General features: G+C 43.0%; 3 protein-coding genes and 1 long non-coding RNA gene across 5 annotated transcripts; 2 read left to right on the top strand and 2 right to left on the bottom strand.

Annotated features, from left to right (window-relative positions):
• Positions 1-6,413: 6,413 nt before the first annotated feature.
• LOC119132796 (signal peptide, CUB and EGF-like domain-containing protein 1) lies at positions 6,414-7,465 on the bottom strand. The gene is made up of 3 exons (XM_037268283.1): positions 7,330-7,465; positions 7,081-7,266; positions 6,414-6,965 (listed from the first exon to the last, which is right to left on the bottom strand). Exons 1-3 carry the CDS (start codon positions 7,382-7,384, stop codon positions 6,862-6,864), a joined length of 345 nt encoding a protein of 114 aa, XP_037124178.1. The 5' UTR covers positions 7,385-7,465; the 3' UTR covers positions 6,414-6,861.
• Positions 7,466-7,779: 314 nt separating this feature from the next.
• Positions 7,780-8,927, bottom strand: LOC119132797. Its single transcript, XR_005099940.1, has 3 exons — positions 8,537-8,927; positions 8,325-8,459; positions 7,780-8,229 (listed from the first exon to the last, which is right to left on the bottom strand). It is a non-coding gene; the product is annotated as an uncharacterized LOC119132797 (long non-coding RNA).
• A 6,296-nt stretch (positions 8,928-15,223) lies between these two features.
• LOC119132304 lies at positions 15,224-17,131 on the top strand. 2 transcript variants are annotated; one of them, XM_037267447.1, is made up of 9 exons: positions 15,224-15,375; positions 15,438-15,800; positions 15,919-15,954; positions 16,040-16,153; positions 16,232-16,262; positions 16,340-16,380; positions 16,448-16,498; positions 16,574-16,683; positions 16,790-17,131. In XM_037267447.1, exons 1-9 carry the CDS (start codon positions 15,327-15,329, stop codon positions 16,919-16,921), a joined length of 927 nt encoding a protein of 308 aa, XP_037123342.1. In that variant the 5' UTR covers positions 15,224-15,326; the 3' UTR covers positions 16,922-17,131. The 2 variants fall into 2 exon arrangements, with proteins under 2 accessions (XP_037123342.1, XP_037123341.1); XM_037267446.1 differs by having other exon boundaries at positions 15,438-15,803.
• Positions 17,132-17,550: 419 nt separating this feature from the next.
• On the top strand, positions 17,551-24,756 carry spa17 (sperm autoantigenic protein 17). The gene is made up of 7 exons (XM_037268220.1): positions 17,551-17,970; positions 18,065-18,135; positions 18,276-18,313; positions 19,259-20,386; positions 22,635-22,677; positions 24,054-24,212; positions 24,491-24,756. Exons 1-7 carry the CDS (start codon positions 17,817-17,819, stop codon positions 24,533-24,535), a joined length of 1,638 nt encoding a protein of 545 aa, XP_037124115.1. The 5' UTR covers positions 17,551-17,816; the 3' UTR covers positions 24,536-24,756.
• Positions 24,757-25,641: the final 885 nt, after the last annotated feature.

Genomic DNA, 25,641 nt, shown 5'->3' with positions numbered 1-25,641 from the left:
GAGCAAAATGTGCAAATGAGCCCATTATTCATTCACTCTCAGTTTCGCTCTCTCAAACTGAACTAACCCTAAACTGAAGGCAGCGTGCACGGTGGTATGAGTCATCGAGACTGACAGAAAATACAACCAGGAAAGAGGAATAGACGTAAAAGAAAATAACTGCTAGCTGACTAGAGAAGAAACTCTTATTGACTGCCAACCCAATTAATATCTTTGACGTCTATAACCGTCAATGGCACTGAACACATCCAAAGATAATGACTCGAGAAAATATTTCAGAAAAATCCAAGAATTAAGCCTTTGAGAACATTATTCTCCCCATAGATGTCTCATTTGTGTTGATCACCTTTTGGGCACAATCCACCACCGGCGTCTCCTGAAGTTGGATCAGGCCGAAGCGCCCCCCCTGCGCAGAAAAAACCTTCCAAGCATTTTCCGGAAGGCGCCGAGAGGCCGACAGCGTCACAGTAGTAACTAGGGAGACAGGGCTCACAATCCTCCTGAGAGGAGACAAGTGGGTCACAAAAAAAAAAGGATGAAAAAGCGAGTGTAACTCATTTTAACATTCATAAAGGATTCAATATCGATTGGCTGCCACACTGATTAATTACTGTAAGTAATGTACGGACGTGGCGAGGCGCAGCTGGAGGATAGAAATTATTGATTTACCGTAACTGTAATGGACAAGTGTGTGTTACCACACAGCGACATAAATGAAAACATGATGCAATAATAAATTGTGTTTTGTTTGGATTTTGCAATCGCATGGGCAATAACTGCATTCGTGCATATGGGTCAATTGGAGTCTCATCCATCCATCCATCCATCCATCCATCCATCCATCCATCCATCCATCCATCCATCCATCCATCCATCCATCCATCCATCCATCCATCCATCCATCCATCCATCCATCCATCCATCCATCTCACCTGGGAGGCTAATTTGGTGAGGTTGGAGAAAGTACCACGAGGACACGGTCGAGGATGGATACTGGCCTGGGGACAATAATGGCCAACAGGACAAGGCCCCCCCTCCCCTGGTAAGAAAGAAAATGTTTTGACAAGCATCTCAAAACCATTGATGGAGATTCCTCGTCATATAAATGTCAGGCGAGTGGGCAGATTATAAACGAGCAGCACATCCTGCGTGCTTGTTTACCTGCAGCCGGCGAGTCGGGTCGAGGAACGGCGTTTCCACGGACGCAGTAATATCCTTCCAGACACGCTCCACTGACAGCTGTGCCATTTGTGGAGGAGCAGTAATGGCCTCCATCACACTGCTTGCACTGAGTGACAGACCAGTATCCCGGGTCAGGACCATATGTCCCTGATGGACAGCTTCTCAGGTCAAAGCCAGTTTTCTCAGGGCAGTAGAAGCCTGCAAAACAAATATTAGGAGTTTAAGCATAGCAAATAAAAAATGGAAATTGATGTATATTGATGGAGGGAGAAATGTCATAAAAGCAAGTGCTGGGGTCCCCAGTTGTCGGGCTGGAGGGAACAAAAACAACGTGTTCAGCTATTGATTGCAAAACAGTCCACTCAACCTTTCGCCCTCATCGGGAACAAGGTTTGTTGGCTGATGAAAAACTGTAGCCATCTTTGATTTACCGTGTGATAAATTTGGCACTCGCTCAGTGTTTAGATCTGAGCAATTGAAGTCTAGGAACTCGTATCAAACCTGGAGGACACGGTTGCAAGATGCCAGTCACGCAGTGCCAGCCTGGAAGACAAGGCTCACACCGAGTGGCATGTGTGACGGCAGCATATGTCCCCGGATCACAAGGTATCGGTTCGCCCGTCCCTTCGGGGCAGTAAGAGCCTTCGGGGCAAGGTCCTCCTGTCATTCCATCAGTCGGGGTGGGTGTGACAGCTCCCCCATGACAATAATACCTACATAAAAATCATAAAATGATGAGCACTATGCAAGAAAAATAAATCTTGCCAGGCAGCAATTTTGCTGCTTCAATGTTAATTGACAAGCCATGAAAATGAGGCTCATAAGCGAATTCCAAGCTGACCTCAAGACTGATTGAATAAAACCTGAATTAAAAAAAAAAATGGAACGTCTAGTGACTTTCTGGAAACTTTATAAAAGGAAGAGCATGTAGTGTACCCTCCAAGGCAGCGTCCAGTCGGGGAAGTCAACCCAGCTCGGTCACAGTAAAATCCCCCAAGACAGATTTGACAGTCCTCCTGTGTTTGCAATCCTGTGCTGTTCGACCAGCTACCCGTGGGACACTCCACAGGAGCAGTGGCGCCTGTGAGAGAAGCCGAGAAGATTGTAAAAATATTCACGTCACTTTTGCATTCGGAGGTGGATAAAAATGTGGCGAAATAACTGACTCAGAAGCCACAATCAGTAGTTAAGGACAAAAAATGGCCTCATTTGAAAAGAAAAGGGTCAGTGCCTTTGCTGTGAGTAAACACATTAATTTGAAGAAAGCACTGTTAAAAGTTACAAGATAGATGTTGTCAGAAAATCCTTTAGGCCACTAGATGGTAATTAACATGAATAAAACAGGAGTGGCCTTAGACTAGGACGGCGCAGAATGTTAACTGCACGCGGCATACATTTGCTTACATTAGCTAGAAGTGTGAGCTCAGATAACCCTGGAAAATCTAAGGCTTCAAAAAATGTAAGGACTCTGACTGAATAGTGTCCAGCATCACCCTTTGGGTATTGTAAATATTTAAGTAACCCATCACATCTCAGCTAGGAGTCAGTCAGTAAAAGTCTCCAGTTGGAATATTAATTGGAACACATAAGAGGGAGCACAGAACTCCCATTCTGGCTTCCCTCCACCCGTGTGCACTTTAGAATTCCTTTTAGAATACCGTATTTTTCGCACTATAAGGCGCACCTAAAAACCTCAAATTTTCTCCAAAGCCGACAGTGCGCCTTATAATCCGGTGCGCCTTATAGTGCGGAAAATACGGTAATTTAATTTTCCCGCCTTATCTCACATGTCTTCTTCCTTTGAATTGATTTATGTTTGACTGTTATTTCTGACGTGGTATGTTGTTATTGTCAATCACATTGTACATATTGTGCATTGCTACAATATGACCTAGTTACCTGCTGGGCAGTAATGACCAGGAGGACATTTTGAACCAGAAAGATCATCCAACGGGGTCGGAGAGGATGCGCCGCCTTGGCACCAAAAACCAGCAAGGCATGGTCCTAAGGGTAGTTTAAAAAAACAACTAATAATAATAATAAAAAAAAATTAAAAATAAATAAATACACGAATAAATACGCGAATAAATAAATAAATAAATAAATTTGAAAAAAGGCATCATAATACTGCAATCACAACATAACTCCTTGATCCAACCTGCCGGCTCTGAAAGTCCTAGCGAAGGACAGTACTGTCCACCAGGACATGGCATGCAGTCTGAAAGGCTGTCCGTGTGCTCTCTTGGGTTGAATGAGCCTACGGGGCAAGGGTGCTCCTTGGACATGCTTGTGCCTTCAGGGCAGTAATGTCCTTTCGGGCACAGCCTCAGCAAGGAGCCGTTAGCTGTACTCAGCCGGGGATCACAGTAGTAACCTTGTGAAAAGAGACGTGCATATATTTAAATAATATGGGGATGTTCTTAAAACAACACTGACACATTAGGTTAATTAATGTCAGCATGTGGATCATCATTTAATGTAAACATGTTCAGAGATGCTTGTTCAAGTGTTATGATAAATACCTGCATTATGTGGACTCACCTGCTTTACATGTAATGCACGCAGCTTGCCTCGCTCTGTCCTGGTAAGTTCCCGATGGACAAGACTCTGGAGCCGCGCTACCATTGAGGCAGAAATGACCCGGTGGACATGCCAGAGCTTTCGCAACAATTTGGCCAGGGGGGCACCAATAACCTGTGAAGTGTTACGAAATAGTTCCATGGCAGTTAATGTCGAAATTCCAATGATGTTACAGAGTTGAATGAGATAAGCAGTAAAGGAAAAAGATTGGCTGGACATTTCTAACGGCCATACAAATTAGCACTAAAAAAATAAAAGTCAAGTTAAAATACTCACCTGAGACCGAACAAGAGGGAGTTTTCAGAGTAATGTTGCCACCTAGTGGCAATGGTTTATTTATTTATTTATTTTATACCTATGCGCACTGGCGGAGCTAGGATTTCTTTTCCTTGGGGGAGTCATGAGGCGGGGTAACAAGGATAACAGAAATTACAAACTCAAAGTATTCTGCTGAAAATACTGACGAAGATTCATATGTCCCTTGCGTGTGGAAATGTTGCAAAAACATTCTTGGAAAAATATCAGAAAATACCCAAAAGTCTAACCATATTTCGGGAGGCCAGTGCCCCCGCGGTCCCCCTCTAGCTCCGTACTGTCAGTACAATAATTCCATACTAAAATTGGAATTCTACTTGAAGAAAATTAAGGTTTAATACCAAATTGTACATGCTCAAATTTGGAGGTTCCACTATATCATATAGTCATGACACAAACCTTGATCACAGGGCCCAGTTGGCGTACTAAGGCCCGGTCTACTGCAGTAGAATCCAGCCGTACAAGGTTGACAATCAGCTCTGCTGGTCAGACCTGGTACTGCAGAAAATGTACCAGCGGGACATAATTGCGGTTCTCCGGAGCCTTCAGCTGTAGGGTGACAAAAAAGTTTATTCAGTAGTTTAAGTGATGTCCTACGACTCCACCATGAACAAATGGAATTTGTTTTTTACTCTTTGATAAGCTAACTTAAAAATGCTTATTGGCAATTAACTGTTCCTCTGCAGTACAGCGGCGCTTACCGCAGTATGTCCCACTTGGACAGATGCTGCCTGTTTCGCCATCTGTTGGCTTGGCCTCAGTGGCTCCTCCTTTGCAATAATAACCTGGAGAACAAGGACCCATCGGCGAAGCCAAACCTGTTGATCATCAACGGCAGATTTGCATATCATATACCGATACTACACCCAGAGGATACTTCACATTTTAATGAATCCAATATTTCTATCGTTATGAAGATGGGGAAAAAAAAACTCTTCAGTTGGATTATACATTGATTGTTAGCTCTTGTAAATAATTGAGCTTCATCCAATTCTAATTACCTGAGATGTTACAGAAAGCTCCAGGTAGACAAGGGAGGGGCTCCGAGCTGCCTGTGGGGCAGTAAAAACCTGGATGGCAGCGCCCCCCTGTGGCAGTGGCGGGGCACAGACAGTTGGCGTTGGTGTAATTATCCAGGTCAAAGGGTTGGGAGTTCCACGCTGCTGAGACGCAAAACCAACCTGAGGTGTTTAAGATATGGGACAGGAAAATAATAACCTGACTTAGAAGAAGCTTTTTTGTGCAGTGCTGCTTAATCTGGCACGACCAGAAGTCTGTGTACTGACAATGATAAATGAGTCTTCTCTTTTTTGGGTTTAGAGCTCAACAACAGCAATAAAAAAAGAAATCGGAACCGACCAGCTTTGCATTTTCCCGACACATTAGTCAGCCGCTCCTTCCCACAGAAGTATCCAGGGGGGCAAGGCAAGCAGCTGTCCAGACTCTGGGTCATGCGCTCAGGGTTGTAGTAGCCACGAGGACACGGGTACTGAGTGGCATGCCTTGTACCTGCAGTATACATACAATAGAATTCCACCAAGACCAAACAAACTAAAGCTAGCTCAGCTGCAAACTGTTTTTTTGTCAAGTTCATAAATTGTTTGGATTGTTGCAAAATGTCACTTTTGCAACACCATGGACTCACGCAGGTTCTTCCTTAATAATCAGAACCAAAAAAAAGTACAATTAAATGAAACAACAAAATGAAACATCTCATAAAACCAGTGAATACACAATTAAGTGTAAATGATATAATAAACTAAAATAAAATGAATAATGCACAATTAAGTGTAAATACTAAATAATATAATAAACTAAAATAAAATGAATAATTTTAATTTGTTAAAATTCAAAGGGGAGTCTTAGCAAACATCATCTTGGTGACATAGACTTCTTTCAGATTTTCAATTTAAATCTCGATTTTGTATTGGATCTCATTAAATATGCAGGTCTACCTAATGAATTGTCCAGTGAGCAAAATATGCCAAGCAAGAACACAAAGAGGTTTCTGGGTGAGCCTACCATCGGGACAGTAGAACCCTGGCGGGCAAGGAAACTTAGCAAAGTCGCTTGTCTTCTCCGGGCAGTAGTAGCCAGCAGGGCAGGGTGAGCATATCGACTGTCCTGTGAGGTTTGTGTAGGATCCAGCTGGGCAGGATGTTGGGGCTGTACTGCCTTGCAGGCAATAATGAGCGGGTGGGCAAAGACCTCCCTCCGAGCCTGTGGAGGGGAAAAGCAATTAGATGCGGCAAATTACTGCCATCATGACCATTAAGCTGTTATTCTGATGAATCTTGTGATAAAGCCTGACTAATTCATGTATCACTGTCAACAAAATACCGTCATGCATTCATATTTCCTGCATTTGGCATTGGTGGAGGTCTATAGGAAAGGAAAGAAAGAATTTCATATTTTATTTGTTACCTGTTGCTGCTGAGTCTCCACCTGGACAGTAAAAACCTGTCTGACATTTTCCCGACGGTCGACTCAGACCTTCGGTTGCACAGAATCGGCCTGCCGGACACGGGCTGCATCCGGTGATATCTGTCACGTAAAGACTAAAAGCACAAAGAAATGTCAAAATGTTTAGATTTTAAAAAATGTGTTGTATTAGTTCTCCCTGACCTATCTGAGTAGGTTCCAAGGGGACATGGGAACGGAAGACTGGTCCCCTCAGGACAATATGTCCCCTTTGGACATGCTCCTCCAACTCCAGTACTGTAATTTACATCTGGATTTGGGAAGTTTACACCTGTAAAAAGTTTTTATTTGTAATCCGGTTCATCAGTATATTGCCAAATTTGAGAATCGCCTACCTGCTATGCAGTAGTAACCAGCCTGGCAGGGTCCGGTGGGCTCAGAAAGACCCCAGTCGTCACAGTAGAAGCCTGTTAACAAGCCAGAGAAAACAAAAACACAAAAAAAAGTCACAATAAAATTGAGTGAGATCCTTTCCAGTGCTGGTTTAGCTAAGTGATACCAAATATGAGACAATACTCTCACCTGCTGGACAAATGAGGCACTGTTCTACTTGGCTGAAGCCCAAATGAGGGTTGTATGTACCAGGAGGGCAAGGCAGGATGCCTTCGACGCCCCCCTCGAGACAATAGTGACCCAAAGGGCAAGGTTGTATGGCCTCCCCTGATAGACAGTAGCTCCCGGGGGGGCAATCTCTACAGGCTTCTGCACCTTCAAATCAAAAAGGAATTTTAAAATGTATTTGTATTTTCTATCGACATACTTCTTTAGTACCTGTTGTGTTTGTGAAGGTCCCATCGGGGCACGGTGTAGGGGAAGTTGAACCCATGAGGCAGTAGTGCCCGATGGGACAAATGTTCCCTGTCAAACCATCAAAAGGTTTTGGAGACACTGCGCCCCCTGAACAATAAAACCCTAAAAAAAAAAAAAATTTTTAAAAAGACCAGGAGGAATTGCCATGATATTTTTATTTTTTATTGGTCAACATCAAATTAGCTTTATAAGGCAATAAACGGAACATTATGACCAGGAAGAGCTTTTATTTTATTTTTTTATTGTAGCTCTTTCGCAGTTTCATTATAAGGAAATTAAAAAAGTCATAATTGCAGAGATTATTATTATTATTAATTATTATTATCATTACTATTTAAAATAAAAGGCTATAAAAGGCAATCATGATTATAGTTGTATGTTTTTGTGTAATGTAATTATGACAGTAATAAATGTATTGACAAATTTGTACATCACCTGGATCACATGTCCCTGAAGGTTGTATTATTCCAGTTGTGTTACAGTATAGTCCAGGTGGGCAGGGCAGGCAGTCTGACAGATTATGGACCCCCAAACTATTACTCCAAGTTCCAACTGGACAGGGGTGTTGCTGTGGGTATTTGGTCCCTCTGGGACAAACGTAGCCTGCGGGACACACTCCTCCAGACTCCAAAGCAACCCGAGGGAATAAACGATCGAGTCATTGGAAATTTAAATATTAATGATGTCATACCAGATTGCTTGTCTTACTGGAGAAGCTGTAGAAGCTGCCGAGGTACAATAATGCCCGGGGTCACAGGGGCCCTCGGGGTCAGCGAGGCCAGCTTTACTGCAAAACCATCCTGCCTCACAAGGACGACAATGCTGCACATCTTCACCACCGGGCTCATCTAAATACCGACCCTAAATCATCACATTCCATATTGTTGACATTAAATTATTATCAGTTGCCCCAGTAGTACAAAAAATCCATTTGATGTATCATGCACTCAACTGACAATAGGACAGGGGTGAGGAGATGATGATGCTGGAGGACAGTAGTATCCTTTTGGGCACAGTGGTGGCTGGGACAAACCGGTCTGGTTGCACAGTCGTCCTCCTTGACAGTGCACGCACGACTGTGCACCTCGGCGCTTTGGAGAAGAAGAGAAAACAACCTTGAATAATATATCAAGTCTGCCTCAGCACAATGTCACTTTTTTCTTCATACTGGCTGGAAAGTTCCAAAAGGACACGGCTCTGGTTTGACTGCTCCTTCCAATGTATAGTGACCCTGCTCTGCTTCATGCTGGATGGGAGAAGCTGATCCGCCAGTGCAGTAATATCCAGGAGAGCAAAGGCCTGAAGGGGAGCTGTTGTTGGAACCTAAACAATAAAAACTTAGAGGAAGGGAAACAAAATGTCATGGGAGGCTCAAGGTGTTAAAACCATTTTTTTTTTGCCGTAACATGATGTTACCCTGGTGGACAGCTGACACAATCTTGAAGTCTACCCAGACCGGAGCTGTTACTGAACGTTCCAGGGGGGCATGGAAGAGGCGAGGTGGAAGCTGGTGGACAGTAACTTCCTGGAGGACACCAACCGCCCATCTTTCCGTCTATTGGAGTCTGGTTAGAATCACAATAAAAGATTCATGTCATTGAATATGTGAGGTCCTTATTCTTGGTAAAAAAAAAAATCCCAAAACATACAGCAGACTTAGCTCCCTCTTTACAGTAAAATCCAGCTTTGCAGATACCAGAAGCCTCTGCCAAGCCTACCCCACTGCAGTACCAACCGGCACCACAAAGGGAGCACTCCGACACATCACTGAGAGCTGAGCGTGAGCCATAGCTTCCCTCCGGACAGGTTTGAGCGGAGGAGGATCCTTCAGGACAATAAAAACCCTATAAAGTCAATGATAGATGGACACTAATAAAGGGAAACTGCTGAAAATCTAGTGTCAGTCTATAAAAGAGTGTGTAAAGCCACCTGAGGGCAGACAGAGGGGGTGTGCATTCCTGCTCGGTCACAGTAGTGCCTGGATGGGCATGAAACACACACCTCTCCGCTGTGACCAAATTCTGTGCTTCTGTATTGCCCAGCTTGGCAGGGGTTGGAATATTTGTACCCAGTTCCGATAGGGCAGTAATGCCCGTCGGGGCAAAAGCCAGTCTGCAAGACAAAGTAGTGTGAAATAAATTTCTGTGAAGGCAAATTTCTAATAAACTCATTCACTACCATTGACGGCTATAGACGTCAAATATCCATTTTAACTGAGCTGGTCGTGAATGAGTTAACTAGAACTGAGTTGTCAAGGACAAATACTGAAACGTGCATGATTGACGTAGTCTTACAGGTGTTGTGATGGGGTGCTCCTCAGGGTGCTCGGAAAAACAGTACTTCCCTTCAGGGCACGGGACACATTCAGTGACTTCACTTAAACCGGGATTGGCACTGTAGGTACCATTGGGGCAGGGAATGGGGTTGGGATCCTGCAGGGAAATGTGTCGGGAGGTCACAAGCCATGATGATAAGTCTGAATGCGCACTTCTTAAACTCACAATGCCTCCTCCAGGGCAGAAGAAGCCACGAGGACAGAGAATGGCTGAGCGGCGAGGGTCTCGGGCCAAGCCCTGAGAGCAGAGGAAGCCCGGGGGGCACACCATGACACTTAGCATGGTTTCTTCACTTGTGGTCTCGTCACTGCAGAAGTGCCCCGGCAAGCACGGAGAACACTCTGCAGCACCTTCGTCCTACACACACACACAGAAAAAGTTAAAAGGTTATGGAGGAAGATTCAGCAAGTTATTGATGTTAAAGATATCCACCGGTATGGGGGAGGAATATCGCAAGATGAAAACTTAAAAGACAAAAGGAGAAGAGGAAATGGAAGGTTGAAGAAATAATACATTATATAACGCTTGTGGTTTGTGATGTCAGAAAAACTAATTCGGTGTTGTCGTTTTTTTTTTTATTGATTATAAATTTCTGAAATGTAGATAAATATTAATATTGATGGAATTATTGGCTAAAAAACGTCAGTGTCAGTAGGCCACGTTTTAACAACGCACCAAAAATCTGGAAAATTAAATATGCATAATAATGAAAACAATAATAATAATATCTCTAATAATCTTTAGGTCCTTTTTAACAAACTACCTACAAAATTAAAAAACTTTGCGATGGTAATAGTTTGAGCTTTTGACTAAATGACTTTTCATACATAAAACTCGGAACTTGGAAAAGTCAGCCAGCGTCACAGAGTGAAAAAAAAAAAAAAAAAACTTGCTCCTCTCCTCTACAGATAGGAGGTGACTAATATGAGCTGTATCACTGCGGAGGCTGAAAAGGTAAAAAAATAAAATAAATAACACCATCAGGATGACAAACATTATCTGCTTCTTGCTGATCAGCTGACCAGTCGCAAAAGACGGTGGGCGATGAATCTTACAGAATAGCTGCCGGCTCCGCACACTTTGGGGTTAACCGTGGCTGAGTGGGAGCAGAAATAACCGCCGGGGCAAGTGGAGCAGTCTTCCAGCGTCTCCCCTCCTTCTAGGCGGCGAAATGTTGATCTGGACAAAGATGGAACGGGAGTGCATATACTGAGCCCTCTCGGTTATTTAATATCGGTGCTTACGGGGGGCAGGGGGCAGGTTTGGAGCTTCCTTCGAGACAAAATGAGCCTTCGGGGCAAGGCAGGCAATCGTTTTTCTGCCTGTTGCCCATGTGGAGGCTATACGTGCCCGCGGGGCAGGGAAACTGGGCGCCGTATGCGGTCCCTGAGGATGAAACATCATGCACATAAATGGATTTAGTTCCTCGAGAGTTTTCCGATCTTTGTGTACCTTCGGGACAGTAGTGGCCAGAGTTGCATCGGCCCGACGGCGCTCCCGATCCTACCAAACAGTACCAACCCTGCGGGCATGGCTGGCATTCGCTCTCGGCTTCTAATCCACTCTGACCGCTCCAAGTCCCCACGGGACATTTGTACTGGGTGGGGAACTTGGTACCGGGTGGGCAATAATGGCCGACAGAGCAGGAGAGAGGTGGTCGGTGGATCCCACCAGTCCCTAAGAAAATAAAATATTAACTTGCTCATCAATATTTTTTCACTTCACTAAACAGGAGCGACGAACCTCGAAGACAAGCGTATCGGGCCGGACACTGCTGACATTGCGACCGATCCGTGAGGGCCGTACGATTGCTCAGTGTCCCTGGAGGACACGCGTTGCTTGGAGCGTCGGGTTTCGATGAACCGGGAGGACACGCAAACCTAAACAGTGAGGGGAGGGGCGCAATTAGTCAAAATTGCCCAGATAATGAGATTGACGGTTCCTCACCCTTGCATGCAGTCCACATCTGGAGCCGTCAGAGCGATCCGAGTGCAGGCCTTTCCTGCGTGGCACTCTCTGCAGTCAGCCAACTCGGCCTGACCCTCCAAAGGGTTAAAGGAACCCGGCATACACGGTACAGGGTCACTTGTCCCCTCGGGGCAATAGAAACCGGCTGGGCATCTGAGACAGTCCTTAGAACCTGGAGAAGGAGAACGTTTATTTTTATCTTCCTTTTTCTGTACAATTCCTGGCATTTATTTCGAAGATAACCCCTCAGTGCCCTTTTTTGCATCCCATCTGTTAGGATTCATATTTATCTCGTGAGTCATCCTGAATAGAAGGACATCATATATGGGTTCATTTTTATCTTACAACTGCAGTGACATTTCAAGCAACACATCCTTAAAGGGCAAACTTCAGCTTGGTGTTGAAGGAATTCACGTAAATGAAAAGATATTGAATGACATGATATCATAAAATGCAAACCAACTTATTGCTCCTTGATGAGGGGTGAAGGTGCCTCGGGGACATGTGACTTCCTCCGGGGTGCCAGCAGGACAGAACCTTCCGCGAGCGCAAGGCAAGCCAGGAGCTGAGGAGCCTGTCAATACAAACACAGATTACATTTTCGGATTTAATTACCGTATTTCTCCTTCCAGTCATCAGGTTGAATTTACCAGCAGGACAAAATCGTCCTTCGCTGCATCTTTTGCAAGATGCCCTACTTGTCTGACCGACTTGTTCTCCTGCTGTTCCAGCAGGACAAGGTGACCCATGAGGGATGGCTGTGCCCTCCTCACAATAGAAACCCGCTGGGCACAAGAACTGAGGGGAAGGCCGAGCTGAGGTCCCTTCCAGACAGTAAAACCCTAGAGACAAGTATTTGTGGATAAGGATAAATTACTTTAATCGTTCATCAACAATCTAATCAATCTACTACCTGCAGGACAGATTGTGCAGTTTGTCCGTCTCTGGAGACCTTCTTTGGGACCATAACTCCCTGCGGGACAAGGTATAGCGACACCTCCTTCACAGTAATGACCTATGTTGAAAAAAAAAAACATACCGTACTTTTCGGACTATAAGACGCAACGGACTATAAACCGCACCAGCTAAAATTCATGATTCTGGTGAGAAAAAAGTAGCGGCTTATATTCCGAAATTTACGGTAAATACTTTTTACATATTACAGACATTATTATCTCCCTACCGATTACAATATAGATGGACACTAACCTACTGGACACGTAATGCAAACTGAATCCTCAAGTTTGTATGTTCCTGGTCTACATGGACCGGGTTGACTTGACTGCCGCCTCCAGAGAGGGGGCGTGGCTCCCCGACACGATGTGGAGGTATCATTACATCTCTGACACGAGGTCTGACCCGCTGTGGAAGTTGAGCCTGGTGGACAAGAGAGCGGCTGGGACATCCCGCTGTGTGGACAGTAACTTCCTGTGGAATATTTTACTTTTATTTGATTGGCTGTTGTAGATCACGTGCACTCATGCATTGTAATTTATTTTATTTTATTTTATTTTAACCTGCAGGACACTGAAGGCAGTGGATAGTACACACGCTGGAGTAAAATCCAGGGTGGCAGTCATTACACTCTGTGTGATCAAAGTTTGGCTCTTTTCCAGGTCCACACTGTTAGCCATGAAAGTACTGTTAGCAAAAAAAAAAACTGCACGTAGCAAAACATAATAATCATCTCTTACTTTACGTGCAAATCCAAACGTGCAAACTGAGTCTACAGGACATGTTAGACACTGAAGAATCCCTTCAGGAGAATGTTCCCCGGGAGGACATAAGGAGATGCTTCCATTAGCTGGAAAGCAGGAGAAACCTGCTGGGCAGAGCTTGCAATCTACTCGGTCCTCGGACGCTATCAGACCTGGGAAACAAGGCTGTGACACACCACGGGGAGTCATGACATAATAGAATCGCTCATTCATAATAGAAGACAATCACCGTTGGTATTCTACAGTGCATCTTTACGCCTAAGAGCTAAAGAATGAGGTCACCACGCTCCGTGTGAGGACCCCCCCACCCCCACCACCACCACCTTCTATAACCACATGAATAGTTTTTCAGTTCAAAGTTAGGAACATGTCTTCTGTGGGGTTTTTTTTTCAATTGTTATGATTAATGGCTCTCTAGTGATGACAAATATAATCTTGGCAAGACCTTAAGGCCATTGTGAATCGTGTTGAAGTGGGACTCGACTCTTCACAAATGGTCTTATTGGACTTTGTAGACAAGGGGTGTCAAAGTTATTTTTGTCACGGGCCACATCGTAGTCATAGTTTCCTTCGGAGGGCCATTATGACTGTCAACCCAAACATTGGATAAGCTATGAAACAAACCGACAAATAACTCGTTTTCTAATTAGACTAGTAAAAACAGTTCAAATATTAAAAACAACAATAGAAAAAAAAGATTAAAAGTGAACACAATTTGCAATTTTAGTAATTGATTAATTTGATGCACAATTTTTCCGCCGGCCACATAAAATGATGTGGCGGGCCGTATCTGGCCCCCGGGCCTTGAGTTTGACACCAGTTTACCTTGCAGTCAGTGATTCTGCTTTTCCCCGTATACGGATTGAATGTTCCCAAGCCACATCTCTGAGCCGCTGATTCATTTCCAGGACAACTGTGGAACAGCCATACGTCATTAAATCAATATTTTACCTGCATATTTTTTTTCTTTGATTTTATTGGGGGCTTACAAATGACCCGAGGGGCACTCCAAGCAATATTGGTGGGAGAAGTAGGTTCCTTCCAGACACTCAACAAATTCATTTGAGAATTGATCTGTGCTGGCTTCAAATGATTAGACACAAATATAACATATGAGATTTGACTTACAAAAAGAAATGACGTAGTATATCGTTCTTACCAGACGTCAATCCGAGTTGGACGCACATCACAAAAATCAATAAATCTAAAAACCACAACAGATGCATTTTCAATAAACATCCAATAAAGCGCAATAGGCTTTGTTAATTCCGAATTGTTTGGTCTGAACCTGCGTGACTGTTTAATGTATGAAAATGAGAAGCTCTCAGTCGCTGAAAGTGAAACGAGAACACGATTGCCGAGGGAGTGCCGAAGTTGATAATGGTGTTCGGTGATGGAGTGTAACTGGATTCTCCTTCTTCATAATGCATGACTATGTGCTAAAGAGAACTTCGTATCTACGTTTGTAATTATTCATGCGGCCTGTGCTATTCGTTAGGTGGTGACAATGAAGCGAATGGAACACATGAAAATACAAAAATGATGTGCTTGTTTCAAACATGCACATTTAGGATTTAAAGATTAACATCCTGTTTGAAATGCTCATCAGTCGCATTTTCTACAGACATGTACCACATCTTCATCTATTGCATCATTTATCCAACGCTTTTTTTTTCCCAACAATTTTCTAGCGCCTTTAAATATCAATGAGTGGGTTTACAGTTGGCATATCATCTTTGACGACAAGCTTGTCATCTCTCAACTGAACTTTCCGTAGCGATGCGACAGCTGCGACAAAATGGAAAGTTATTTTCTTTCAGTCGTAGGTATGCCACTTCCTGTGGTTAGATGGGGGCTTGGCAATATATTTCCAAAACTCTGTAAACGAGCTGAGTTCATTTTAAAAGGCAGCACTCGACAAGATTTCATTTGAACAATGCTGATCATATTCCATTTAACACTGCTTTATCTATGGATAACCGAAGGTAATATTGATTTGATTTTTCTGTAATTATATCATCTAACAAAGAATTTTCTATTTTTACAGATACGGTGTGCTGCAATGTGCCCTTTGAGCTCAAGCTTGTTACATTGGGGCAATCCCTCACACTAAAATGCCATTACGACTGTTCTAATGAATTTCTTCGGGGTTGTTGGAGCAAAGAACCCGAGCTCTTTAAGTGCCTCGGGGACCGAAACCGCAACTCTTGCGAAGTAACTCTTCATCTACCCAACGTTTCCACACAGGATCTGAAATTTAACTACACTTGTTACACACTAGCAACAGATGACCCGGATCTTAAAACCAAAACACATCAAGTTGTAGCTCTTTATGTAAATGGTAGTCAACGCTATAATAATATTGAAGCTAGGACAAGTACCCGAACCTGGAAAGTTGCTCCAAGTAATAATAGTAAGTAGAAAAAATCTGGCACTCTGTAATTTACATATTGTCTGATTCATAAAATGCATTTATTTACATTACACTTTTTTTTTTTGCCACCACAAACTGTGATTTTCATTCATAGTGCCTGCTACTGTTAAGCCAATGGATTCAAGCGGAGGTGAGAAACCACTTGTTATATAAATACACAATAGTAAATATATTCATTAGCAATGAAATATGTTTTTTTTTCTTCTCTCTGGAAGTATGGAGATTTACAGAAACTCAAGTTTTGGCAACTTTTTCCGTCGCTATGTGTATGGCGGTGATGGCTTTGGTCGTTTATTTGTGTTTGAATCGCAAACGATGCCGGAGGAATGGTAAGTATGATAGGAAAAGTAAAATATGTCAAATTTATTTGAAATTTGAATACTATTCAATTGTTTGACATGTTTCAGAGTATGATGATGACGAAGATGATATATCCAGGTCAGGGTTGATTTTTGATATAATATATCCATAATTAGGACTTTGTGATTTCTCATTTTTGTTTACTCCAATTTCAGTTCGCCGACACATTCCCGAGCGATTTTCTCACCCACGAATGGTAATATGAAAAAAAATGAATGCACCAAATGAAAATCTGGTATTTACCATTTCATCATTCCGTCCAGATTCATCGGCATCCCAAAATGAACAACGGACCTTAAGGGTTACCTCTCAAGGTGAAATTGTCCCTGCAAGATACTTTTGACAGAGGATGAACTTGTGTCTAAATAAAATATTCGTTAAATTTGCAGACAATGAGAGTCAAAGTGAGGTTCCATATGCCGAAATCATGATTTCAATCAGAGGTGTCAGCACACCAGAACTCACTCAGGCCTATTTGGCAACAGAAGACTTACAACGGGTAAGCGAAGGGACTATCTAACACTATTAGTGTGAATATTTATGTGCAGGTTGTTTTTTAATGTTCTATTTACTCTAATACTCACACTCTTGCTCTGCTGCTTCAGTGGCGAGGCTGCGAATCAATGGGTCACATAGAGGCCTCGCGCTCAGCTGAAAGACTTCACCTCCCGCAGCCCAGAGAGGTCAGACGCAAACTGAGCACCAACTCGGAGTACGCAGTCATCACACACGCCTGACTTGAGAAGATATTAGCAGCCATCATCTGCAGGGAGAGACAGAAAAATATGGGGTCTATGTATTCTGTCTGATGGATCGATGGATAGAGAATTATCTTTTGAATCACTATAATGTAAATAATGCCAACATGTTAGTATAAATGCAATGTGTCTGTCTGTATTCATGTTTGTTAATCCTTTGCAACCTGAAAAAATAAAGTTTCCTGAGATAGGCCAAAATACATTTTCAGTGTGTGTGTGTGTGTGTGTAACACGTGAAAACGGACTTCTAAAGGAATGTAAAGGAACATTTGGATCAATACTACATTGTCCTAAAGGTTAGACACATGTTTCCTCAATTTAGAAGTTTTATTTTGACTTTTAAATGTATTTTTAATTGGGGAAAAAAAATTCGCGATGTAGTGAAGCCGCGATAAACGAAACGCGAAGTAGCGAGGGATCACTGTATATTATATAGAATTATAAAATAGAATTATGTTATTTTAATGAGAGTTACCACTAGAAAATGACGCCGACGTTTGGAAAGGCCCATATAGCAAAATCCAAATACTTTTTTCTTTCTTTCTATGAGATCTGGGCCTTGTCCGTCGTTACAAACGTTGCCTAGCAACAGGTAACAACAACAACAACAACAGCGTCTCCACACACCGTTAGCATAAACGTTCAGCCACTGAAGGTAGGTCACAGCGGTTTGTCTAAGTCGTCAACCTTAATACACATAAGTATATTTTAAACGTATTACATTCTCAACAGAAAAGGAGACAGATTGTCAGACATTTCAATGACAAGTATGACTTTAGAGTGCTAGCTGGTTAGCAGCAGAGCCTCATGGACAAAGTTTCCGCGAGTTAACTTCCCTAAAAAAAAGAGATTCTTGCTTCAACGAGTTGTCAACATGTCGGTGCCTTTCTGCAACACCCAACTGAGAATCCCACGGGGATTCGGTGCCATTCTGGAAGGACTAGTCCGAGAAATCCTTCGAGACCAACCTGCAGATATTCCCAAATATGCTGCCCTCTACTTCAGGCGTCTTCTCGGCCAACGAGAAAGTAATAATCTTTGCATTTGTTCATTTGCTGTGGCGTGTCACCATAGCAGCACAATGAAGTGATTTGCAATTGCTTACCTGTTTTTGGCTTGCAGACAGTGGCGTGGATCCAATTCAGTGGGCTGCCAGTTTGGAAGAGCGATTTGACAACGACCGTTCATTTCAGGCCAGTTGGTGCTCAATCAACGTCGACTGTGATTGATGTCACCTTCCATCTTGCTTATTAGGCTTCTCTTGTGTGTGTGCCAGTGCTGCTGCAATTCTTTTACAATAGCTCTGACGTTGTATTATATTGTTCTTCTGCAGGATGGTCCTCAAGCGGGGCCTGAAACAGGAGTTTCTGAGTAAGTTTATTTTTTGTATTGTTATTGTTGTTGTTTTTTTCATGCAATTGTGCATTTTCTGCCTTGTGCTACTTTTGATGGATCTGCAATGACTGAATGATCTAATTTGATTTAATCGAATTGACAGTATGTAGACGAGTGCCGATTTATTTAAAGAAAAAAGATACATTTAATTAACTGTCGGATTTGTTTAGGACTAAACAACTGAGTTGATTGAAAGTTGATTAGGAAAAAAAAGGGCTTTGAAATGAAGCATTGCAATCACGTTATCACAGCGTGACTCACAAGCGTATTGTTAAGATATTCATAATAATTCATCAAATGTACCCATTGAAAATTCAAACTCCACACAAAGGGGCTGAGGCTGTGATTTGAACACTGCCAAATCTCAGAACTGCAAGAAAGAATTGCTAACCACTCGAGCACCACGCTGCCTTTGATATCTGTGTAAAATACATTTTGTCAGGAATAACACGGCTTGCGTGGGTGTCTCCCTCCAGGTACTCCAGCTTCCTCCTACAATTTGAGAATACACATTAGGTTAATTGAAGTCGAACTCAGCCATGAGTGTGAATGTTAGTCTGAATGGTTGAGTCTCGAACTAAAAGTTTTTTTTCTTCCAGGCTCAAACTGTTGCCATCATACAGTATTTAATTATGCACTCAAAAAAAATGTTGAATGCCTAAATAGATGTAAATGTTCATTTCAACTAGTTATAATAAACTGTACTTGAATGAATTACGTTTATTAGATCCAAGTAAATTAAATTGGAACCAATTTAGTAATTTAATTAAATTAACCAGGATAAATTAAGTTGACTCAACCCAAATACATTATGAGACAAAGACAATTAATATATTTAGTGCTTAAAAATTAATTGTGTGGAATTTAAGTAACATTTTAATATTCAGACAAACACAAGTGTCAATCTCCATTTGTTTCCAGAGAAGAAAGACCTGAGCTACAAACCGAAGAAGTGTCCCCTCAGTCCTCAGTGTCCATACAACCTCAAGACTCCGTAGCAACAACTGATCAAACTGATGCTCAAAACGAGCAAGATCAGGATGTACCTCCGTCCGAGACACAAAGTGGAGTCTCAGGAGGAGACGAGAGCACAGAAGCTGGAGAGTCGAAGAAAGTGGCTGAGGGGGATGCGAAGGAAGTGGCTCAGGAGGAGGCGATAGAAGTGGCTGGGGAAGAGGTTCAGGCGAAGGCGATAGAAGTGGCTCAGGAGGAGGCTCAAGAAAATTCTCAGGAGGAAGCTCAGGGGGTGGCTGAGGGAGCTCAGTCGGCTGAAGGGGTTGCTGAGGAGGACACTGAAGGGAAAGCCAAGGAGGATGCTGTGGAAGTGGCTCAGGAGGAGTCTATAGAAGTGACTCAGGAAGAGGCTGAGGAGAAAGCTATAGAAGTGGCTCAGGAAGAGGCTCAAGAGAAGGCTCAGGAGGAGGCCCAGGAGAATGCTATAGATCAGGAAGAGGCTCAGGAAGAGACTCAAGAGAAGGCTCAGGAGTTGGCTGAAGTGGGTGTCGAGGAAGACGCAGAAGGGAGCGCTAAGGACACTGAAGGGACCACTGAGGGGGAAGCTGCCGACCTTAGAGAACCAGAGGCAACCGTGGAGAATGTCACGGTTGCTGATAATCAAGATGATAATTCACAGGCTGCTGATGAAGAGAGCGCTAAAGCCGAGACAGAAGAAGCTGAAGAAGCACAGTCTAAAACTGAAACCCTCATTGACGAACAAGAAGTTCAAGATCAGGCTGAAAAGCCAAACGAGGTGGAAGGAGCCGTAACCGAGGCTCCTAATGAAGAAGATGGCCAATCAGCTGATACAGAAGGAAATGTGGACATCAGTGCTGAACCCACAGAAAATTCCTCAGTTGAGGTGGGCTCAATGCAAGCCGAGCCAAGTGATGATCAGCGAGAAGGTCTAGAGGAGGTTTCAGAAACGTTGACACAGGAAGAGCAGGTCAGTGAGGAGCCTGATAAGGAAGGAGAACAAAATGATACCAACAATGAAGAAATTGAAGGTATTTTTGACGGTTTGGACACAATCATGAATACATTAGAGTTTTTGTGGCTCATTAAAAAGCATTAAAAGTCATTCTATGGAGTTTTTGAACATTAAGTCTTAAAAGGCATTAAACACGATATCCAAACACTTCATTCCAGGTCGAGCGGCCAATGAGCATCTCGAGGAGGCCGGGCCAGCGGAAGCACCCGAACCTGCCGATTAGAAGGAATCGAGGTATTTGTGCATGCTCTAAATAAAGACAATAGACATCACCAAAAAAAACAAATGCAATTGTATCCGATTAATCGATGGCATAATCGATAGAATAATCGTGTCTAAAAATAGTGACAGCTACCACTGTAGGCGCATTGGAACCAGTGTAATTAGTTGTTATCGGGGGTGTCGTATTAATTTAACAATACGTGTCTCGTTTATCAGCGCTTTGGGAGCGAGGATTCAGTCAGCTGTTGCTGGAGAGCTTGTGTGTTAATTAAGAGTCACTTTGTTATGCATTGGATTAATCACACTAAACAACTCGGAGCCTCCACGGCCAAGGTCATTTATTATGAATGTCTTTTAAATAGCATCTTTCGGTGAATGTGTCATTGTACTGTGGAGAGTAAAATGTATTGATGATGATTTTTTTTTTTTTAGATAATTAGTCACCTCTTTCTGTTTTTTTCTCCAGCTTTGTCTTCTTAAGGGTCATGTGGTCATGAAAGTCAGCCCGGATCGTGCCCAGGTGTCAATACCGTCTTCTTCCTCCTGCGACCAGCCGCGTTCCTCCCGTCGAGAAAATCATGGCATGCTTTTTTTTTTTTTTTGTACGCTGAGTGGTTCCGCTCAAGAGGTTAGTAACCCACATGGCTTGCAGTTTTTCTCTGTTTCTCATATGCTGTGTGACTGAGTCATCCTATTTCGAATTCATTAGCTGCGTTGCAAGTTCTAACAGGCTTTTTGGTTATCAACCAGACACAACATTAGCTCCACAAACTTCTGTCAAACCATTCAGAAGAACTTTCATCAAGAGCCACATTTGATTTTTAAGATGTTATTGAAATGTCAAAAATATGTTAAGGTTGAGCTTTATAATAAATAAGTGTTAGGATTAGGGTTAGCGTTATAATAAATAATGCTAATTTTAATTGTATGTTCATCATCATTATTTATTGAGCAAATTAATATCCTCACACTAAAAAAATAGAATGTTATCAGCGCCTCCCGATTTGAGCCCTTTTTCGCGGTCACATATAAAACCGTAATTCTCTTAGTCCCTAATGGCTCCGAGTTGTGTTGAGTGCCGCCGCTGCGCCCACAGATTGCAACTTGATTGAGACGTCCATCATCGTCATCTGGAGTCGGCGTTTTAGCCTTATTTCGCCGCCGTCGCACTTGGCCCGCCTCGTCTGATTCGCCCGGACCGGCGAGCGTGCGTCTTCAATCGGTAGAGTAGGAAGAGTGGCTGCGGACGTTGCCATGGTAACGCCTCACTACTCATCCTGCGTTCTAGTCGTGGAATTAATAGGAGATGGTGATTGTTGCCAGGCACGGTGTGTAATAGTAAAAAAAAAAAGACTTTGATAGCCCTTGTTTGACTTTTTCCGTCCATACTCCTAAAATCGCTCATCCCTTTAACTCGTCGTTAACTCTTCATATTACCTGCCCGACGATCGATGGCGGCAAAGTGAATTCAAGTCATCAGAGACAACTCAAGCGTGCGTCTCGGTTAACGTGGGACTCATTTAACAAAGCGGCGGTGGGAGAGAATGAACACGAGAGATGGAAGTGGGATTAATGGCTGTTTCTCTGCCCCTGCATCTTGTCTCCGAGGCTGGCAGCGGCGTGTGGGCGGCCTCGCCAGCTGGGATCAGAGGGATGGAGAAGGCTGTTAGCTTTAATACATTTATAACACCGCCCGGCGCAACTCCGCTGCTTTTATTTTTTGCACTGTTACTAGCTGGAATTGGAAGTTTCAAATGATGATTTGATATTTTGAAATCAGGGTTGGGTTGTTTTTCTATCAACGCACGACATGTGTGTAACTTTATATTGTCGTGTGAGAAATGCGAACGCAGTAACCTTAATGAGGCTGAAAAGACGGAACACATGCTGACATGTTTGTAGGAGGTCTCTCTTTTCCACCCCCCTCACACACACACTCCCTCCCTCTATATGTGTGTGTGTGTCTCTCCCTCCCTTCCTCTGTGTGTGAGCGAATGTTACTGAGCATGCAATGATTTGTTAGTAAGAGCCAGCGAGGCATCTGTATATAAGCAGAGAGTGACGGCGACACATTCGCACCACCTGAAGACCGAGGTCATCTCTTGAGAGTTTTAATATGGACTGCCGCAACGTGAGTAATATTTTTATGATAACTTTCTTACTTTTTTGTAAACATTAGTTTGTTGCTGAGGTATGCGATGATCAAACCGATGACCCGACTATGCGGTTTTCATCATAGATTGATTTGCATTACGGTATTTAAAAAAAAAACAATGTGTCACATGATGTGGCTAAGCAACACAATCCTTCTCCCAGACCTGGCAACCGAGTGAGTTGATGCTAATAAACGCTGGCTTGCACAGGTGGGTGGTCACCCTCCTACGTTGGAGGGTCTCACACCAGAGACACGATGGTGGGCTCACTGTTTTGTCTGAAATGTCAATAAGACCCCCCCCCACCCCCCAACCACCCCCCCGAGCAATGCTCTGGGTGTTTGCGCCACAGAATCAGAATGGATGTTTACATAAGTTGTCAGCAGCGACATGCAGCTGACACTTTTCAGAATTTTTCTTCCACCCACCACTTTTCCTTCGGGACACTTCTGGGATGACTGAGATGGATGCTGGTGTCATTTTTTTTCAGGGTCATCCTCTTAAAATGGTTTCAACAAATGTGTCCTACTGAAAGGTGTTTTAATACTAATAATATTTGGGACGATTTGTAACTGTCAAGCACAAGAATGTTTTTTTTTTTTTTACAAACCACGCAGAAGAAGGCCTGCTACTTCCACAACAAATAAAAAAAAAAAAAACTCGCACAGCAGGCAAGCAAAGTATCCAGAAGGCTTCACTAGAACTCCGCTCGATTAGGCGGCTCCTTTGGAGAGTGATAAACCTTTCGATTGTTGAGCGTCGTAATCTCACACTCGATATCTTCGAACAACAGTACGGGGAAAAGCTCGATAACTCTCGGAAGCGGTCGCCGGCTCCAGCTTTTGTTGATGCTGAGAAACTAACACTTCTCAAACTGGCATTGAAATGCAGTCTGGGAAAACAAGGCGCCAATTGCGCAACGTCAATGTCAGTCGGTGAGTGACGCGCAAAGGGAATGATATGCTGACAAAAATTGCAACGCCTCAGCTGTCAAATCTGATGGCATGAAAGGAAGTCGAAGATACAAAAGAATATTGTGACTTTTGGGACACCCTGCTTTTTAGTTCTATTAATTATCTGTGAGAGAGGCAAAATATGAGAAACACTTTTAGAATGATGACGCACAGCTACAATACCCTCTAAAAGCCACGATCGATATAATGATGTGGATAATGTTGTTTTGGAATCATAACAAAGCCACTTAAAATTCTGTATACAAGCCAACTCAGTCATACGATGAGAAGTGGAGAGAAAAATTAGAGCTGGGTTACTGACCTCCCTCCGCGCACATTTTTCGCTATCATAATAAAAAAAATCAGGCGTTTAATGTACCGTCATGCTATGGCTCTCTCAGCAGGAGGAACGCAGCAGACCCCAGGAGGAGGAGGACATCATGGACATCCCGCTGGATGACCCCGAGGCCAACAGGGCAGCCGCCAAGATCCAGGCGGGCTTCCGTGGCCACATGACCCGTAAGAAGATGAAGCCGGAAGACAAGGCAGAAGGAGAGGAGGTGACAAAATAATACTCCTAAAGATGCAATGTGGCTTAGTGATGCTAATTATCCTAACACCCAAAAAAACTAAACAATTCAACGGACATCTTCTTTTTAAGCCATCCAATTTTTAATTCCTAATAATGTTAGCATAATCTTATTCACATGACATGGACCAATAGACAATTTAGAATCCATACATAATTAATTACACCAATTAGAGCCCACCCTCTGTGTTATGTTATGTGTGATTAAGGCACACGCATAACTGAGTGACTCATTTAATTACCCCATAGGCGCTCCAGCAGCAGCCGACTGAATCGTCATTCTCTAAGCGCTGATAAATGAACCTGCTTCTCAAAACATTGTTCAGTCACCAGAGAGATGTTAACGTTGTCATTTAGTCGAATTGAAATGGTAATTGAGCAGACAGCCGCTCTTTAGAAGACGCTGTTAAAAATGAAAAAGGGTTGCACTTGTTTCTGTGGTTGCTAACAAAGATACGTGGTGGTTATTTTTGTTTTCATTTACAAGACAAAAAATAAATACAAACAACACAACAGTCAAAGTTGTAATGTCATTATCCTGTACAAGCAATGGAGATTTGAACACAAAAGGTGAAACAACACACATAGACAGACAATAAAACAATTCACCTGGACATAATTTTTTCATTATATGTTGAAAAAATATTAAGCTATCTTCCAAACTCAGTTGTGCCCCCCTCTCTTTTAATAGCCTGTCTGTGCTATACTGCCCCCAGGTGGTCAAGTTAAATATACCAGAGAATGTGACGGATGAAAAAAATTAACCTTGGCAACATGGCTTACTTTCATATGTCATATCTTTAGCATGGTCCTTAGTGGACTCTAAAGATTTAATTAGCTGGATAGGGAAAATGTCTCCACTCTTGATCAAATATGAAGCAGCAGGCTTGGGAACAAAAGCTCTAACAGTGGTTGCATCTAACCCACTTGCTTGCTACCTTTTACTGTATGTAGGGGATACTGTATTTATAGCTGCAGGTGTATCAGCCAGACTTCAGTGGGCCAGGTAGAATTAATGAACCTGTCAGACTGAATCCGGAGCCTGGCAAAAACGTCCCTCTGGGGGAGACCCCCTTTTTGCAACAGGGTTTTGTTTTTTTGTCCGCGCAGTCACCCGTCGCTTGCGTAGGAGTGTCACAAACATGACGCAAAAAAAAGCAACTCTGGCGTTAAGGTACAGGACTCATAAAATGAACAACAGAAAACAGGGAGTTGGATATAAAAGGTACCTAACGTAGCATTTCAAGTGATGATGTTCAAACATATTTTTAAAAAGTACAAGGCAAGGATGGTTTCACTTGTGCCACAAAGGTAATCTATTATGCAAGTCAGTTGCGTAATTTAACATGAAATAATTTATGTCTATTGCATCCCTCATTGAACCATAGTTTCATGTTTGT

The sequence above is a fragment of the Syngnathus acus genome, chromosome 13 (assembly GCF_901709675.1).
Source record: "Syngnathus acus chromosome 13, fSynAcu1.2, whole genome shotgun sequence".
Lineage (NCBI taxonomy): Eukaryota > Metazoa > Chordata > Actinopteri > Syngnathiformes > Syngnathidae > Syngnathus > Syngnathus acus.
Note: the sequence above shows the minus strand (reverse complement) of the source record. Positions and strands in the feature narration are given on the sequence as shown.

What these genes read in the sequence shown, in the direction of transcription:
- LOC119132796 (XM_037268283.1), bottom strand. Translation starts at nt 7,384, where the DNA reads ATGGGTTCAACTTCCCCTACACCGTGCCCCGATGGGACCTTCACAAAC. An exon ending in GACCTTCACAAACACAACAG is followed by an intron (nt 7,267 to 7,329) that starts GTACTAAAGAAG and finishes TTTGATTTGAAG; the next exon opens with GTGCAGAAGCCTGTAGAGAT. An exon ending in GTGCCTCATTTGTCCAGCAG is followed by an intron (nt 6,966 to 7,080) that starts GTGAGAGTATTG and finishes GCTTGTTAACAG; the next exon opens with GCTTCTACTGTGACGACTGG.
- spa17 (XM_037268220.1), top strand. Translation starts at nt 17,817, where the DNA reads ATGTCGGTGCCTTTCTGCAACACCCAACTGAGAATCCCACGGGGATTC. An exon ending in TCTTCTCGGCCAACGAGAAA is followed by an intron (nt 17,971 to 18,064) that starts GTAATAATCTTT and finishes TTTGGCTTGCAG; the next exon opens with ACAGTGGCGTGGATCCAATT. An exon ending in ATGAATACATTAGAGTTTTT is followed by an intron (nt 20,387 to 22,634) that starts GTGGCTCATTAA and finishes CACCACCTGAAG; the next exon opens with ACCGAGGTCATCTCTTGAGA.
- LOC119132304 (XM_037267446.1), top strand. Translation starts at nt 15,327, where the DNA reads ATGCTGATCATATTCCATTTAACACTGCTTTATCTATGGATAACCGAA. An exon ending in GCCAATGGATTCAAGCGGAG is followed by an intron (nt 15,955 to 16,039) that starts GTGAGAAACCAC and finishes TCTCTCTGGAAG; the next exon opens with TATGGAGATTTACAGAAACT. An exon ending in CAACAGAAGACTTACAACGG is followed by an intron (nt 16,684 to 16,789) that starts GTAAGCGAAGGG and finishes CTGCTGCTTCAG; the next exon opens with TGGCGAGGCTGCGAATCAAT.